This window comes from Eriocheir sinensis, chromosome 66 (assembly GCF_024679095.1).
Source record: "Eriocheir sinensis breed Jianghai 21 chromosome 66, ASM2467909v1, whole genome shotgun sequence".
Classification (NCBI taxonomy): domain Eukaryota; kingdom Metazoa; phylum Arthropoda; class Malacostraca; order Decapoda; family Varunidae; genus Eriocheir; species Eriocheir sinensis.
The window spans coordinates 4,203,957-4,220,274 of NC_066574.1; the positions used below are offsets into that span (position 1 = coordinate 4,203,957).

The 16,318-nt window shown below is 45.3% G+C and overlaps 1 protein-coding gene across 1 annotated transcript in view; it reads right to left on the reverse strand.

Moving 5' to 3' along the window:
* Positions 1 to 2,392: 2,392 nt before the first annotated feature.
* Positions 2,393 to 16,318, reverse strand: part of LOC126987649 (neurotrimin-like) — a gene marked incomplete at its 3' end in the record, with an annotated part of 58,588 nt that continues 44,662 nt past the window's right edge. The window contains 1 exon segment of the mRNA XM_050844773.1: positions 2,393 to 3,137. Within this exon segment, the coding sequence (XP_050700730.1) occupies positions 2,393 to 2,498 (106 nt within the window).

Below are 16,318 nucleotides of genomic sequence, written 5' to 3' on the forward strand. Positions count from 1 at the left end.
CAACAACAACAACAACAACAACAACAACAACAACAACAACAACAACAACCTCCACCACTATCATCACCACAGCCACCGACGACAACAACAACAAGAAAAAGACAAACAACAAGAAGAGGAAGAAGAAGAGGTTGAGCGGCTGAAGAGTCAAAACTGAAGCCATGCTCTTATCGCCGCCTCAAAACAATATCGGGTTAAGCCGCTGAGCCCAAACGCCGCGAGGGGAACCGAGGAGGGGAAGGGGGGGGGGGGGGCAGGAGAGAGAGAGAGAGAGAGAGAGGGGGGGGGGAGGAAGGGGGACACGAACCCTCCTCCCCTCAGCCTCCCTCGCGGGGCTTATACACCACAACGCAGAGGGATTATTTTACGCACAGAATCCCCAGTTAGTCTCCCTCCCTCTCCTCCTACCCCCTCCTGCCCCTTCCTTCCATTCCCTTTCCCTCGGTTCTTTCCTCCAGTTTCTTCCCCACCCAGGACCCCAAAATCCTTCCCCAGGTCACAGTTAGGTTAGACCGTTTAGACCCTACTCTCCCTTCCCCTCCCATCCCCCGTTCCCCTGTTTCTTCTCCAGTTTCTTTCTCCTAGTCCCAATTTCTTCCCCAGGCCTCAGTAAGATCCTTCTGTTCCTCCTCCTCCTTCCTTTCCTTTAATCCCCAGTGTCTTCTCCGCCTGTTCCTCCTACTCCTCCCTTTCCCTTAATCCTCAGTTTCTTCTCCAGTTTCTTCCCTACACTCCCCAGTTCCCTTTTCCTTATTGTTTTATCCTATCTCAATTCTTGCCCTCTCGCCCCCTATCCTGTCCCATCCTATCGCATGCTTCATCCTTTCCCTTTTAACATGTCACATTCTAAACTATCCTTCTTCCGTTCTCTTCTTCCATCAAGTTATATCCTATCCCATTCATCATCCTTCCCTTCATTCTAGCCTGTCTTATCCTATCCCTATCCTTCTTCCGTTCTCTTCTTCCATCAAGTAATATCCTATCTCCATTCTTCGTCCTTCCCTTCCTTCTATCCTGTCTTATCCTATCCCTATCCTTCTTCTGTTCTCTTCTTCCATCAAGTTCTATCATATCCCCCGCCTCCGTCCTTCCCTTCCTTCTATCCTGTCTTATCCTATCAATATCCTTCTTCTGTTTTCTTCTATCAGTTCTATCTCATCCCCAAGCCACAAGAGTTTGTTTTCACTTTATTTAATCCCCAACCAAACCCCACGGCTTTCCCCTTTACCTTTTCCACTTCTTATTCCATTCCATCCTTCTCTCCTCAGTCCCTTTGTTTCTTTATAGGAAGGCAGTGGTAAGTGGAGCTCCGGGGTGGCAGCATGAGAAAAGCAAGAATGGCACCACTAAAAACACTTGCCTGCTCCAATAACAGGATAGGGCCGGCCAACTGGACCCACCATGAAAGCCTACTAACGCTCAAGGCCAAGCGTAAGAGAATGATAAATAAATAGAATAAAATAATGATTCTAGACGCTCAGATTCACCCATATCAAAGAAACGAGGTCACTGATCGAAGAAAAAGGGGGGACTATTTTTTTATTTTCAAGAGGGAGGAGAAAAAATAGTAATATAGCAATAGGAGCTTTATCTACCGCGCGCAGAAGAAGGAGATTGAAAATATATATATACAAATTCCCTTCGCTAAGCCCCCGCCGCCGCAGCCTCCTCAGCCTCGCGCCGGAGCTCCTCTTTCTTATCTCCTTTGGGCCGCGAACACCCCGCGGAAGAAATAGATTAAAAAATGGAAATAAAATGACGCCCGTTCCAGAGAAAGAAATATAAGACGTGATGGTGTTACCCCCTTCCCCCTCTCCTTCACCTCCCCTCCCCCTCTCCCCCCTCTTCTTCCTTCACCTACTCTCCCCACTTCAATCCCTCCCCCCTCCCCCTCCATGAAAGAAAACGTGACCTCGGCTTAGAAGGAAAATGTATTCAATAATGATGATAGCGGGGAGGGTTGAAAAATATTTGCTTCACTTTCTTTTTTTTGGGGGGGGAGGGGAGGGGTAAGACTGTGGTGTTGTGAAACGGGATCTGATATCTCTCTCTCTCTCTCTCTCTCACACACACACACACACACGCACATTCACCCCCACCCCCTAACATACACACATTCAGACAGACACACACTTACCTCATCCCCCAATTCAACCCCAATCCCCAACCGCCCATACACTCCCCAATCCCCATCACCAATACCCAACACCCCACACTAACCCCACACAACCCCACCCCCCAATCCCCAACACCAAACACCCCACACAACCCCCCTCCCCATCCCGCCCCCAACTAACCTCAACACCCCCCCCCTACCCTGCCCCCCCCCCCTTCACACTGACTACCCTCCCCCTCCACCCCCCTCCCCCACCCCACCCCTTCAAACACTCACCGGTCAGGGGGGTGAAGAGCACCAGAGCCAGGGCCGCCCACACCAGGTCACTCCTGCTGACCAGCCTGACGTAGGAGACGCCGACGGGGGAGCCGCGACCCTCCATGCCAGGTCAGAGGTCAGGGTCAGGTCAGGTCACAGAGATGGTAGAGGAGGGAGGTCAGGAAGGTGTGCGTTTGGGGTTCTGTTGATGTTTTTATGTTTGTTTTAGTCAGTGTTTGTTTCTTTCTGTGTCTGTGTGACTCAGTGTTTGTGTGTCTTTGTATCCTTGGGGCTCTGTCTGTTAGTGTGTCTGTGGGTCTGTTGCTATGTTAGTCTTTGTATATGGCTCTGTGTGTCTGTTTTTTTTTTAGTCTGTCTTAGGTTAGGTCTATGTATCTCTGTGAATCCGTCAGTGTGTGTGTTTGTCTGTGCGTCTGTGAGCCTGTGTGTCTGTTGCTATGTTAGTGTGTTTGTGGTTACGTTAGTCTTTGTATGTATCTCTTTTGATCAATGTCTGTGGCTCTGGGTGAGTTTCTTCAGTCTTTGTACCTCTGTGACTCCTTCAGTGTAGCTTGGTCTGTGTTCGCTTTAGTCTCTCCGTCACTGTTGCTCCGGTAGCGTGTATGTGGCTGTGTTAGACTGTCTGTGTCCCGGCTGTTGTCGTCTCCTGGCTCCTCCGTCAAGTGGCTCCCCGACAGGCGGTGGCTCAGGCCGCGGTCACCAGCCAGCAGCGTCGCTCTCGCCGCCACCTGGAGAAGTTCACCTGCGGGGGAGAGACAGAGAAAGGTCAATCAAGGTGAGGCCAGGTGACGAAGGGAGAGTCTACCTGAGAAAAAAAAAGAATAAATAAAATAAAAATGAAAATGAAAGTAAAAATGGATTAATATAAATTCGTTCCCTGAAGGTGTGTGTGTGTGTGTGTGTGTGTGTGTGTGTGTGTGTGTGTGTGTGTGTGTGTGTGTGTCCACGTAACTCTTCATTCTGGGAGCCAATGAGGTGTGTGTATTCGCCTCGTTCGTTCGTTCGTTCGTTCACCGTGTCGTACATTGCGTATAAATATTTTGAATGTAGGTACGAACGTATAAATATCGCCCTAACCAGATGCAAGGAAGAAGGAGGAGGAGGAGGAGGAGGAGGAGGAGGAGGAGGAGGAGGAGGAGGTGGTAGGGTTGGAGGAGGAGAATCTGGAGGGACAGTAGAAGAAGGAAAATGAGGAAGTGGAAGAGGAGGAGATGGAAAAGGTGGAAAAGGGAGGAGGAGGAGGAAGAGGAACAAGAAGAAGACTTGGTAATATGCGAGAAAAAAGAAAGGCGAATTAATAGGAGAAAAGGAAGAAGAGAAATACTATTGTAGGTGATAGGAGAGAGGAAAAGAAGGGGAGGAGGAAGACTATGGAGAAGAAGGACCCAATATAAGGAGTAGGAGGAGGAGGAGGAGGAGGAAATGAAGGAGAAGAAGATGGACTTGGTGGAGGAGAGAAAGATGAAGAAGAGAAGTATTAGGGACAGGAGAGAGGAACAGGAGGAAAACCATGAAGGAGGGAGACCATGAAGGAGAAAGAGAGGAAGGAGATAACTCTTGCATAATGGGTTTGGACAGTATAGGGATGAATGCGTGAAGATGCTGGTTAACTTTTGCATAAGGAGGGACTTGTTAACAGACGAAACGAGGAAAATGAAGAATATTTAATAAAGAAAGAGGCTGAAAAGAAGTATTATTATAGGTAATGGGAGAGTGGGGGAGGACTATCAACGATGGAGAAGAAGCACCCATGTAGGACCAGGAGAAGGAGGAGGGGGAGGAGGAGGAAAAGAAGAACCCAGGCGGAGGAGGAGGAGCCAGACCGGAGCCACGCTAAGGTATAATGGGCGCGAGCCATCCCCACCAAACATTAGCGCCGGGAATGGACGGGAGGCGCGGCGCCGTAACTCCCGCGAGGCACAATAACGTTCTTCACGCGGCCACGAGAAGGGGGAGAGGGGAGGAGGAGGAAGAGGAGGAGCAGAAGGAGGAGGAGGAGGGGGGGGAGGGGCCAGGTCCAGCCTCCAGTAGACATTGTAATGATGTATGGCTTATATTAGGGGTCAGAAAGAAGAGGGCGAGAGAGAGAGAGAGAGAGAGAGACTTACCCTAACGCTATCTTTAAAGACAAGCAAATGGCCTTAAATTAACGTCTACCGTCCCCTGAGAGACCATACTATAAACATCTAACGAAAAATACCTCACTAAAAAGACTATACTATAAAAAGCTATCTATAAAGAGAAAAATATTCCTTTAAGTTAACACCCTCCCTCAGTCCATTCCCAAGTGTCCAAGGGTCGTATCATAAGACATTTCGCCTCCCAAGAACACATATTTGACAAGGCTTTCGTAGAAGTTATGGGCATTTCCAGGAGTAGTTTTATCACCCTGGTGGTAGTCTGACCCTTCCTCTGTACCGTGAAGCTAAAGAAACACTCACTAGAACCTGACTGACCCCCTCTTTGACCTTTAGAAATACCTGATGTGAGAAGGCAAAGTGTCATAATACCAACCCAAGTGTCTTCATGGTCTAGTGGTTAGTGCGTCTAGCTATAAATTAGTTCTAGACATTGCCTGGAACTGTTATCATGAAGGCCATCCAGCTATTCATCACATCTTTAAGTTTGTGGGTACCTGGGGCAACCTGGGAAAGGTAAACTGTGGTAACCCGGATTTCACACTGGCCCTGTGCTCTGAGGGTAGGCGGTGGCTGAGTGGTAGCGTGCTGGGCCCACATTCACCGCGTGATGGACGACGCGAGTTCGAATCCCCACGCTACCACCTCGGATTTTTCAGTCACCGCCGAGTGGCTTAAAACTACCCACATGCTGTCCTGAAGACCACCCATCAACGAGTTCCGGGGGGCAGCATGAGCCAAGAGAAGATGGCGCCACTATAAACACTTGCCTGCGCCATGACGGGCTTGGGACGATTACCATCCAGGCCCCTCAAGCAAGCCTACCGGCGCAATAGGCGTAGACGTAAAAAAAAAAAGTTCTCATTCACGATAAGCTCAAGGGTCAATGAAGCGGAGACGAGCACTGAGGCCACGCGTAGTTATAGCATATGCCCCAAACTTTACCCTTGCATGTGACTTCGGAAATGGATAGAAATTTAATTGGTTTATAGCAGTGATTTCTAGTGTTTCAGAGGGAGTTCGTCGCCCTCCGATCACGTCAACTACTTCTTGTCTTCGGTAAATTATAGATGTTTGGAGTGCAGAGCATATCAGGTGAATTCGATACGCTCATAAAGTATTCAAAGTTTATACTGAAAAAATGCTGGAGTCATGATATTAGCGTTATGAAGCATGTTACAATTCGTAGTACTGTGAACCTGGTATGTTTGTCGTGTTTTTTTTTTAAAGGTAAATATAATAAATAGAAAAAGATTTACAGATGAGCGGAGAGAAAGAAACAAACAAGCAAACCAGCGAGCAAAAAAGAAAAATAAAGAGAGAAAAAGAAAGAATGAGTGAATGAAGGAAAGAAGAAAGGGAGGAAGATAAAGAAGAGATAAAGGAGGTAAATATTATAGACACATGGACGAAGAATGAAAAATGATAGAGAATGAATGAATGAATGAGTGAAAGAAGGGAGGAATGAAGGAAATAAGGAATAAAGCAAAAAAGGAATAAAGGAGAGAAGGGAAGGAAGGAGGCCGGGACATAAAATAACACATAAATAAACAAACAATAAAGAAAGATAAAGCAAGATAAAGAGCAAGAAATAAAGATATGGAAACTCTGCACCATAACAAAGTGAATATATTTTTTACCTCTATTGCAGATTATCTAAAAGGAAGGAAGGAAGGGAGGAAGGAAGGAGAGGAGATAAACAAACAAATAAACAAATACCAGAAAAACAAACATAAATACCAAGAAAAAAGAGGAAGTAAACGGCATTGCAAAATTAATATATTTGTATAGTCACTTCACGGTTTGTTAATTTTTTATTGCGGGTTATATCAAATGTGGAAAAAAAAATCAGCTTCGTCTGTGAGTGAGTCTGGCCGCGCGCCGCCTCACTGCCCCCCGCCACCCTCCGCCGGCCAGCGTCCAGGAAACAAACGTTGCTCCCAGGAAACAAACGTTGCTCCCAGGAAACAAGAGTTGCTCCCAGGAAACAAACGTTGCTCCCAGGAAACAAACGTTGCTCCCAGGAAACAAGAGTTGCTCCCAGGAAACAAACGTTGCTCCCAGGAAACAAACGTTGCTCCCAGGAAACAAACGTTGGTCTCGCCTCTCGCTCTCTACTTTTAATTGAATTAGTTTCCAAACATCTCCGCGGAAGATATATGCAACGCACACACTTACACGCACATACACACATGTACACAGACACACACGGATGGACTTACGTACATGAAAGCAAAGTCAGTCGCTTCACACTCACACACACACACACACACACACACACACACACACACACACACACACACACACACACACACACACACACACACACACTGTCCTCTTTCCACTCATGTATTGAACTCGTATACATATATTTTCAGTATGTGTCTATTTTTTTGTTTCTTTCTTCCCTCCAATCCCGTTCACGTGAGTATTGCAAAAGTTAACCTGTTCATTTCACAAGTCTCGTCTTTCTACTGGCGAGCGTTGGATCAGTCAGCGTTGCCTCATTGTTTTTATTTGTGTGTGTGTGTGTGTGTGTGTGTGTGTGTGTGTGTGTGTGTGTGTGTGTGTGTGTGTGTGTGTGTGTGTGTGTGTGTGTGTGTGTGTGTGTGTGTGTGTGTGTGTGTGTGTGTGTGTGTGTGTGTGTGTGTGTGTGTGTTGTTTGTTTACCTCTGTTCTGTTCTATTAAAATCTCTTATGTAAAAGTTAGTTCATTAGGTCCTTCATTTCTTTTCATAGCAACGGAAGCAGCTGATGGGGAAAAAAAAGGAAACATAACAGCCCGTCAAGCATTGTTCCTGCCCCCCCCCCGAAAAAAAAAAAGAAGACGACAGTTCGAGTGGTCAAAAGAGACGGTCAAAAATTTCGGTACAGAGGTGTCTTGATACTCTCTTATTCTTTAGCTACCATTGACATCATCTTCTATTCACCTTCATTTTCACTTTCCTTACCTACTCACTTTATAAAGGTAAGGTAAGGTAAGATGAATTTGGGAGCAGTAAGTAGCGGGCTTTTTTTTCATTATTGTTTTCTTTTTTTTCACGCCCTTGAAAAAAAAATAAAAAATGCGCGTGGCTGCGGTGCTCATCTGCGTCACACTGACCCTTTGACCCTGTGGTGGGTAGAACACATTACCCCGGGGCATTCGTCAGTGTGAAGTCTGGAATTGCCACAGTTTACCTTCCCCAGGTTTCCCAAGGCACACATTTATCGACCAGCCTGAGAGGGGAGGATGAACATATGGGTGAGCTGCACGCCAACTCGTAGTTAGGCACGCTAACCACTGTTCCACGGAGGCGTCGCTCGCTCACTTCACAGGTAGACGTAAAACCATTGGCATTCCTTATCCGTTCCTTTTCACTTAGGCCATTCGCCATCTTGCATCTATACCGCTCATGTTCCTGCCTCAACCCAAGCTGTTAAAATTTTATATACCACCATTTTTATCTTTTGGTTCTGAACTTTTTTTCTTTTTTTTTTACGTCTACGCCTATTGCGCTGGTAGGCTTGCTTGAGGGGCCTGGATGGTAGTCGTTCCCAGCCCGTCATGGCGCAGGCAAGTGTTTATAGTGGCGCCATCTTCTCTCAACTTGTGTTAGGCAGAAGCACAGGGTAGGAATACATAGCCAAACTCTCCCTATTTTCAGCTTTGGCAGTGGGTTCCTTCCTTCCTTCCCTCCTTCCTTCCTTCCTCTCCACAGCCAAAACTCCCTCAACGCGGAAGTATCGCGACAGTTCGGGCAATTAGTTAACCTTTTCCTTGACTTTTTTATACCTCTTGATGCTTTTTTAGGGGAAAGGAAGGGGAAGGTGACAGTAAGAGGCCGGCTGCATTATATTTTTTTTTATCTTTGCAGTCCTTTTTGTTGCTGTTGTTGTTGTTGTTGTTGTTGTTGTTGTTGTTGTTGTTGTTGTTGTTGTTGTTGCTGCTGTTGTTGTTGTTGCTGTTGGTGGTGATGGTATTTAGCTTTTTGTCTTTCTCATTTAGGGTCAATGTAGAAGATTAAAAAAGATACCTTGCGTTAGATTTTACTTTCCTCTTCGAATAATAAATAGTATGATGATGGTGATAAACCCCTTCACCATCACCATTACCATCATCATCACCATCACCACCACCATAACCATCATAAGGGAGGCGGTGGCCGAGTGGTCAGCGTGGGGGTGTGGTGAACCCAAGGACCCAGCGTGGACTAGGTTCGAGTCCCCACCGAAACACACTGATTTTTCAAGACATCCCCGAGTGGCGGAAGATTACCCACATGCTGTCCGGATCTTACATCAACCTTAACTTCAGTGACATCGTTCAAGAGGAGCACCGGGGAGCAGCATGGGCCAAGCAAGAGTCATATTTCAAGACGGCCACTATAAATAAAATTCGCCCGCGCCACTAACGAGCTGGGGCCGTCCATAAGGCAGCACAAAAAAAATACCACAATCACTACCACCACCACTATCATCACTATCAGCATCACCATTATTATCATCATCACCATCACAAACACCATCACCTTCATCCTCGCCAAGACAATTACAGAGAGAGAGAGAGAGAGCCCATTATCACCTCGCGTCTGTAGAGCAAAATTTTCTGACTATCTCACATAAGCTCTTATTGATGATTACGATGAGAGAGAGAGAGAGAGAGAGAGAGAGATGGGGGGGAGGGGAGAGGCAGAAGCAAGAGGAGGCGGCGAAGGGGAAAATTGAGCCAGTAAAAGCCGCCTTATAGCCCAGGGAGTTAAGGAGCAAAATGGCGTGTAGGCGCGGCGACCATCTGTATTTATGGAATATCTTGAGATAGAGAAATATGCCTTCTTTTAATGCTCTTCCGAACTTTTCCAGAAATTTCCCCGATGGTGGCGCCGCGGCCCGAGTGGTGGCGGCCGGAGGAACTAACTCTACTAAGGAGGCGCCTCCATGGGTCGGTATTAACCCCTTGCTTGCGGATTTCCTACAAGAAGACATCACCAAGCTACAGGAGTGGAACAAAAAGTGGCTGCTACAGTTCAATGAAGAAAAATGTAAAATCCTGCATATCCAGCATACCAATACCACATGGGAAACAATCCACTATCCACCACAGAGGCAGAGAAAGACCTGGGAGTGTATGTTGCCAGGCTACCAGTGAAGGTGAAATCCGTGCCAATCGCAGCGGGCGGGTTAAAATTCTCAGACTCCGCTTCCTCTGTCTCCCACATTAACTATTTCCAAAGCCCGAAGAGGAGATTAATCGGGTTCTAATGAGTGTTTTCTCAGGTTCACGGTACAGAAGATGAGTCAAACTACCACCGTTGTCAGATTGTCGTACTCAGAGCATAGTATTTACCGGTTTCTGACGCCTAACTATTGCCAAGAAACATAAGGAATTAACTATTTTAACGATAATTATAAGTGACTCTCCTTATTGGGGTCCACGAGACAGTTTTTGGGTCGGAAGTCGGTAAATATAAGAGGCTGAGTAAGACAGTCTGGCATCTTTGCACCAGGGCCATAAAACCACCCCTGGAAATGCCTCACAACTCCTACGAGAGCCCTGTTAAATGTGTGTGTGCTTGCCCGTCGATAGGTTTTAGAATATGATCGCTGGTGCTCTCCGCCACTCCCTCTCTCCCTCCCTCCCTCCCTCCTTCGTTGAGTCTTATACATAATGCGGATTAGCTTGGATATCGATGGAGTGGCGTTTAGGTTATTCTTGTTTATTATCGTACGTGTATATATAACGTAGTCGTAACAGTAACTTCGGTGGATGGTGAAGCGTTATTAGAAGAGTATGTTAAGGGAAATAAAGTGTGGTTATGTATATGATGTGGGTATGTTTAAGATGAATTTTGAGTGTATATAAAATTACAAGAAAAAGAACAAGAAAAAAAAAACAAGAAATGAAAACAAGAAAAGACAAAGAACAATAATAACAAAAAAACAGCAGACACAAGAACCGTAACAAGAAAAACAACGAAAACAACAACAAAACAATGAAGATGATAACCCAAATAAACGAAAAACAACAACAACAACAACAACAGCGAACACAAGAGCTGATCATCGTAATATATATCTCTCACTAACACATGCGCGTAGTACCAACAAAGGGCGCTGCTAGAATAGAGAGAAGGAAAAAGTCAATATCCTGATGAAGGGAGACGAAAAAGGTGAGTAATTAGAAAAAAAAAGGAAGAGTGAATTGGAAGGGGTGACTACTAAATTTCAACCAACTATTTTTCTAACATAACCAACTTTTTGAAACACGTCTGAGGAGGAGAACCCGACGTGAGGGTGTGCGGAGGTGACTCTCAACACTTCATATACCTGTTAATTTCTCACCTTGCTTGATATATGCGACGTCTGGGCATACATACTCAATGGCCTGTGGTGAAAGCGATCCTCAGGTGGAAAGATTCTGTACCTGGTTAATGATAAAATGCTCTTCTTTTTTCCACCGATCTACAAAAAGGGAGACAAAAGTGTGGCCCTAAACTACAGACCAATCAGCTTGACCTCAGTGGCGGGAAAAATCCTCGAGAAGATCATCAGAGACAAACTCGTTAGGTTCCTTGAAGACAACAACATCATTTCCGATGCTCAGCACGGTTTCAGGAACAAGCGCTCATGCTTAACCAATTTATTGGACTTCTTCCAAGGTATCTATGAAAACTGGGATAATCATATCCCCAGTGATGTTATATATCTAGACTTTCAGAAAGCCTTTGACAAAGTGCCACATGAAAGACTCCTCAAGAAACTTAAGTCGGCCGGATTAGGCGACGATCTGACAGCGTGGATCAAAGACTGGCTCACTGAAAGAAAACAACGAGTTGTACTCAACGGACAGGCCTCCGTGTGGCTCCCGGTCACAAGTGGAGTGCCACAGGTGTCAGTGCTGGGACCCATACTTTTCATCATATATATCAACGACCTAGAACTAGGATTGAAATCCAATCTTTCAAAATTTGCCGACGACACAAAGGTGGGTGGGAAGGCCCTCACGACGACAGACTGCGAAATTATCCAGAGAGACCTGGACCAGATCACTCGGTGGTCAGAAAAATGGCAGATGTCCTTCAACACTGCCAAATGTAAAGTAATGCATATCGGATCCAGAAACAGCAACCACACATACCACATGGGTGGCGAACCACTACATGTTGTGCAAGAGGAAAGAGACCTCGGGGTCACCATCAGCAGTGACTTGAAACAAACAAAACACTGCAAGTCCGCCTGTAAGAAAGCCAATACAATGCTTGGGTTCATATCGAGGAACTTCGAATACAAGACGCCGGAAGCTATGTTATCATTGTATAATTCACTGGTAAGGCCCCACCTTGAATACGCCGTGCAATTCTGGTCTCATAATTACAGGAAAGACATTGAATTACTTGAGAGAGTACAGCGCCGCGCCACGAAGATGATACCATCACTGAGGACGAAACCCTATGAAGAACGACTCGAGCGACTCAACCTCTTCACGTTGGAAAAGAGACGACTGCGGGGAGACATGATGCAAGTCTTTAAGTACCTGAACAAGCTCAGCAACGTTGATCACTCCAAACTCTTCACGCTACAAACTAACCTGAGAACAAGAAACAACGGAAAAACAATTCAAGCAAAGCGATGCAATACCGACATCGGCAGGAGTTATTTCTCAAATAGAGTTGTTCGCCACTGGAACAGCCTTCCTGCAGAAGTGGTTAGCGCAGAGACCATCAACTCCTTCAAGAAACGCATTGATCGCCACTTTGCTGCAACGGGTGTGAACTGAACATTCCCAAGAGTAGGTACACAAGTGCTTTAATCCTTCCCTGCAAGCCACTCCTATGGCAAACGGACTGATTAAATCACTGAACGCAGGCAGCCTAGTAATGAGCCAACAGGCTTTCTGCTGCCTGCTAGTCCATGTTTCCTCCTCCTCCTCTTCTACCTTCTTTTTCGTGTATATTTCCTCTTTTTCATTTTTTCTTTGTCTCCATTCCTTCTCCTCCTTCTTTTCCTTCTCTTTCTCCTTCTCCTCGTGACCTGCTCCTTTTTTTTCTTCTTCTCTTCTTCGTCTCCTTTTTCCTCCGCCTCCTCTTCCTCCTCTTCCAAGGTGCCATCTCAGGAGCTTCCAGTAGGTTCCAGTTCACCGGCATTTAATTAGATCCTTTTAAGCAGATTCTAGGAGTACTAATTTAGAGTTTTTATAAAAGAGCACAATTCCCTTTCTCTCTTTTTCCAAACCCTTATCTTCTTTCTTCCTTTTGGTATTAATCTTTAAGTAAAAAAATACATCATACTTTTTCTTTCCTATATTTCCAAGAACGTCTTTTTTTCTGTTAAGGCTTTTTATTTCTGTCGATATAGAATTGCCTTCCCTTGAATAGGAATAGAGGAGGAGAGGAGAAAAAAGCACGTTTGAGATAAAGAAGCGTTTCAGATAAGCAGCCGAAGAAAGGAGAGAAAGGAAAGAAAGGGATGAGGATGGAGGAACGAAGAGAGAAAGGAAGAAAGAAAGGAAGAGGGTGAGAAAGAAGATGGAAAGAGGAAGGAGGGACGGACAGAAGGAAGGAAGAAAAAAAGAAAGAAAGAAAGAAAGAAAAAAGGAAAAAAGAAAGAAAGGAAGGAAGGAAGGAAGGAAAAATGAAAGGAAGGAAGGAAGGAAAGAAGGAAGGACGGAAGGAAGGAAGGGAAGGAAGAAGAAAAGACGAAAAATGAAAGAATGGAAGGAAGAAAGAAAGGAAGAAGGAAACGAAGGAAAATAGAAAGTAGTGAGGAACAACAACAACAACAACAACAACAACAACAACAACAACAACAACAACAACAACAACAACAACAACAACAACAACAACAACAACAACAACAACAACAACAACAACGAGAGGTAAAGAGAGGAAGGATAGGAGGATTCATGGAAAGAAGGATGGAAAGAAAAGAGGAAGCGAATGAGGAACAGTGGAAGGAACAAAGTACGGAAAGAGAAAGGACAAAAGAAGGGAAGAAGGATAAAAGGAAAGAAATCGCCGGTAGTGAACTAAGAAGCTGATATTTTTTTTTCTACTACCTTTCTGCACTAGCGTAAAACATCCCCATATGTCCTTTCCCCTTGAAAATTTAACATCCAGAATCCAACCACCGACTCCTCTTTTCCCCTTACATCCCATCATCCCTGTACCCAATTCACCCCTCTCTCACCCTTACTATCTCACGGCAATCTCTCTCACAGGATCTCTCCCAGCTCAACACCCACTACCACCTTCATTCTTTTACTCCTTAAGTTATTATTTTCATTTATAGTTTTTTTTTTTTTTTTTGTTATGATGCGTCTCGCTCTCTCTCTGTTCCCCTCTTGAGCTGTCCGTTCTTCAATAAATCATAGGCTATTTTCGTCCTATGGCTGTTGTTATCTGGTTCTTGTACCTTCGCGGGTCCTCGAGTTCGGGTTCTTGGGCTCGCATCCCCTCTTGTTGCTCAGCTGATCCCCTTAGTCTCATTACGCGTCTCGTCCTCTGTGTTCCCCTTTTGAGCTGTCCGTTCTTCAATAAATCATAGGCTATTTTCGTCCTATGGCTGTTGTTATCTGGTTCTTGTACCTTCGCGGGTCCTCGAGTTCGGGTTCTCTGCTTCTCATCGCCTCTTGTTGCTCAGCAGATCCCCTTAGTCTCATTACGCGTCTCGTCCTCTGTGTCTCCCCTTTGAGGCGTCCGGTTCTCGATAAATCAATGTAGCCAACACAGCAGCGAATCTTAACCCTTGAGTGAGCACATACATCAACGCGGATTCCGGGTCTTGGGTAATCTTTCTTTGTTTATGTCCGTCTGTTTGTCTTTGTCCCTCTCCCTTCCTCCTCCTCCTCCTCCTCCTCCTCCTTCTTCCTTTTTTTAGCTTTTGTTCTTCACGTCTTTCTTTTAGTCTCTTGTTCGTGTTTCTAAAGGTTATTCTTCGAGTTGTTGTTTTCGCTGTTGTTACTGTATTCGTTTTGTGACAATCTCCATGCTGCCATAGATCTTATTAATGGTAAGATGCACCACTCGCGGTAGCCACTATGTGGAAAACGTTATCGGTCGACGGTGGCGCCCCCAAACGGCTGTGTGGAAGACTTTCCCCCAACTCCAACCTCCTGGAGAAGGTTGGAGTTATCGGTGCACGGTAACTCGACGCGGTAATTAGGGTGATGCATCTTTTCATTTATAAGATTTATCAATGCTACTGCCACCATAGTCTTCCCGCTGCTGTGGCCGTAGCTGAGTGTCTTGGCAGGCGATGTACCCAACATGTGAGACTCGACAGGGGGCAAAGGAAGGAAGGAAGGCACAAAGGCAAAAGAGTCGCAATAACAGTCGCAAGGGAGTCGCAGGAACAGCCTCAAAAGTAACCGCAGGAACAGTCACTACAGCAGTCGCAGGGTAGTCACAAGGGCAGTCGGAGAGAAAGTAGTAAGGGAAGTCGTAAAGGTAGCCAAAGGAGAGTCGGAAGGGCAGTCGGAAGGGTGGTCATAAGAGCAGTCAGTCGCAAGGGCAAAGGAACGCACAAAAAAACAAAGCCGTCGTCGCCGTTCTTGAGTCAAACACGAAAAGTAACAAAGTATAAAAAGTCTCGCAACTTCCCTGACGCCGCCCATCTGAAACAATAAGTCTGGAGGGGAGGAAGAGAGGAGAGGAGACGTGACGGCCACTCGAGTTGGAAAATGGTGTTTTTGTTCTTTATGTTATTATCATGTTATTATTATTATTATTATTATTATTATTATCATCATCATCATTGTTGTTGTTGTTGTTGTTGTTGTTTACAGCAAAGGAGACAGTTCAAGGGTGTAAAGAAAAATATTAAAAAAAAAGCCCGCTACTTACTGCTCCAGAATAGAGGTCAAAGGAGTGTCTAAAAAGAGAGGTCAATTTCGGAAGGAGAGGTGTCCTGATACCCTCACGCACAAGTTGTTGTTGTTGTTGTTGTTGTTGTTGTTGTTGTTGTTGTTGTTGTTGTTGTTGTTGTGGATATAATGATGAATTCCCCTACATATTCGATAAAATTATAAAACATTCAAAGGTAAAGCCAGGAAAAATAAGTATTGTTGAGACAGGTAATAACAAGAACAGGAATAAGAATAAGAATAAGCGTTAGAAAACAATAAGTACAAAAACACGCCCACGTAAATGCCAGATAATGCAGCTGATTAATTCATTCACCTTTTCATCCAGGTAAGTTGACAATGCCAGGGAAAGACAGAAAAAAAGATCAGCTCTAAAGGGCAGGTGATAATTGGTTTAGGCGGAACTGAATATGAAAGATTGTTGACAAAAATCAGTTAATGAGTGTCCTAGTGTACAGGTGAGTCGTGCAGGTGTACTCACGATGAGGGCCAAACTACGCAGGTGCTCACTCGAAGCTTACCTGGAATGAAAGGAAGAAAGATGTATTATAATTAGGAAATATAAATGGTTAAAACAATGTTATAACGAGAGAACAGCAAAATCCCGCGGCGACATCATCCCAGAGATCAACAGCCCGCATCACGCCTTCAGTCTCGCTATACGAATCTTTTCTTATATAAACAAGTTGAGAATGGTCATCTATATATAGCCTCCACGTCGTAAGCTAGCGGGCCTGAGGAGAGCTTGGATACATCGCAACTGCCCGGCGGGAAGAGTTTGGTCTGACAGAGTGCCTCCAATCCGAATGAGGTGTGAGAAGGCTCTGGGCCGTGACGAGTGTGTACGGCCAGTGTTGCCAACTCAAAATTTATAAATCTGCTAGGATGGCCTAAAAAATCCGCCAGATGATAGGTGAAGCTATAGAAATTTTGCCGCTAGATTGG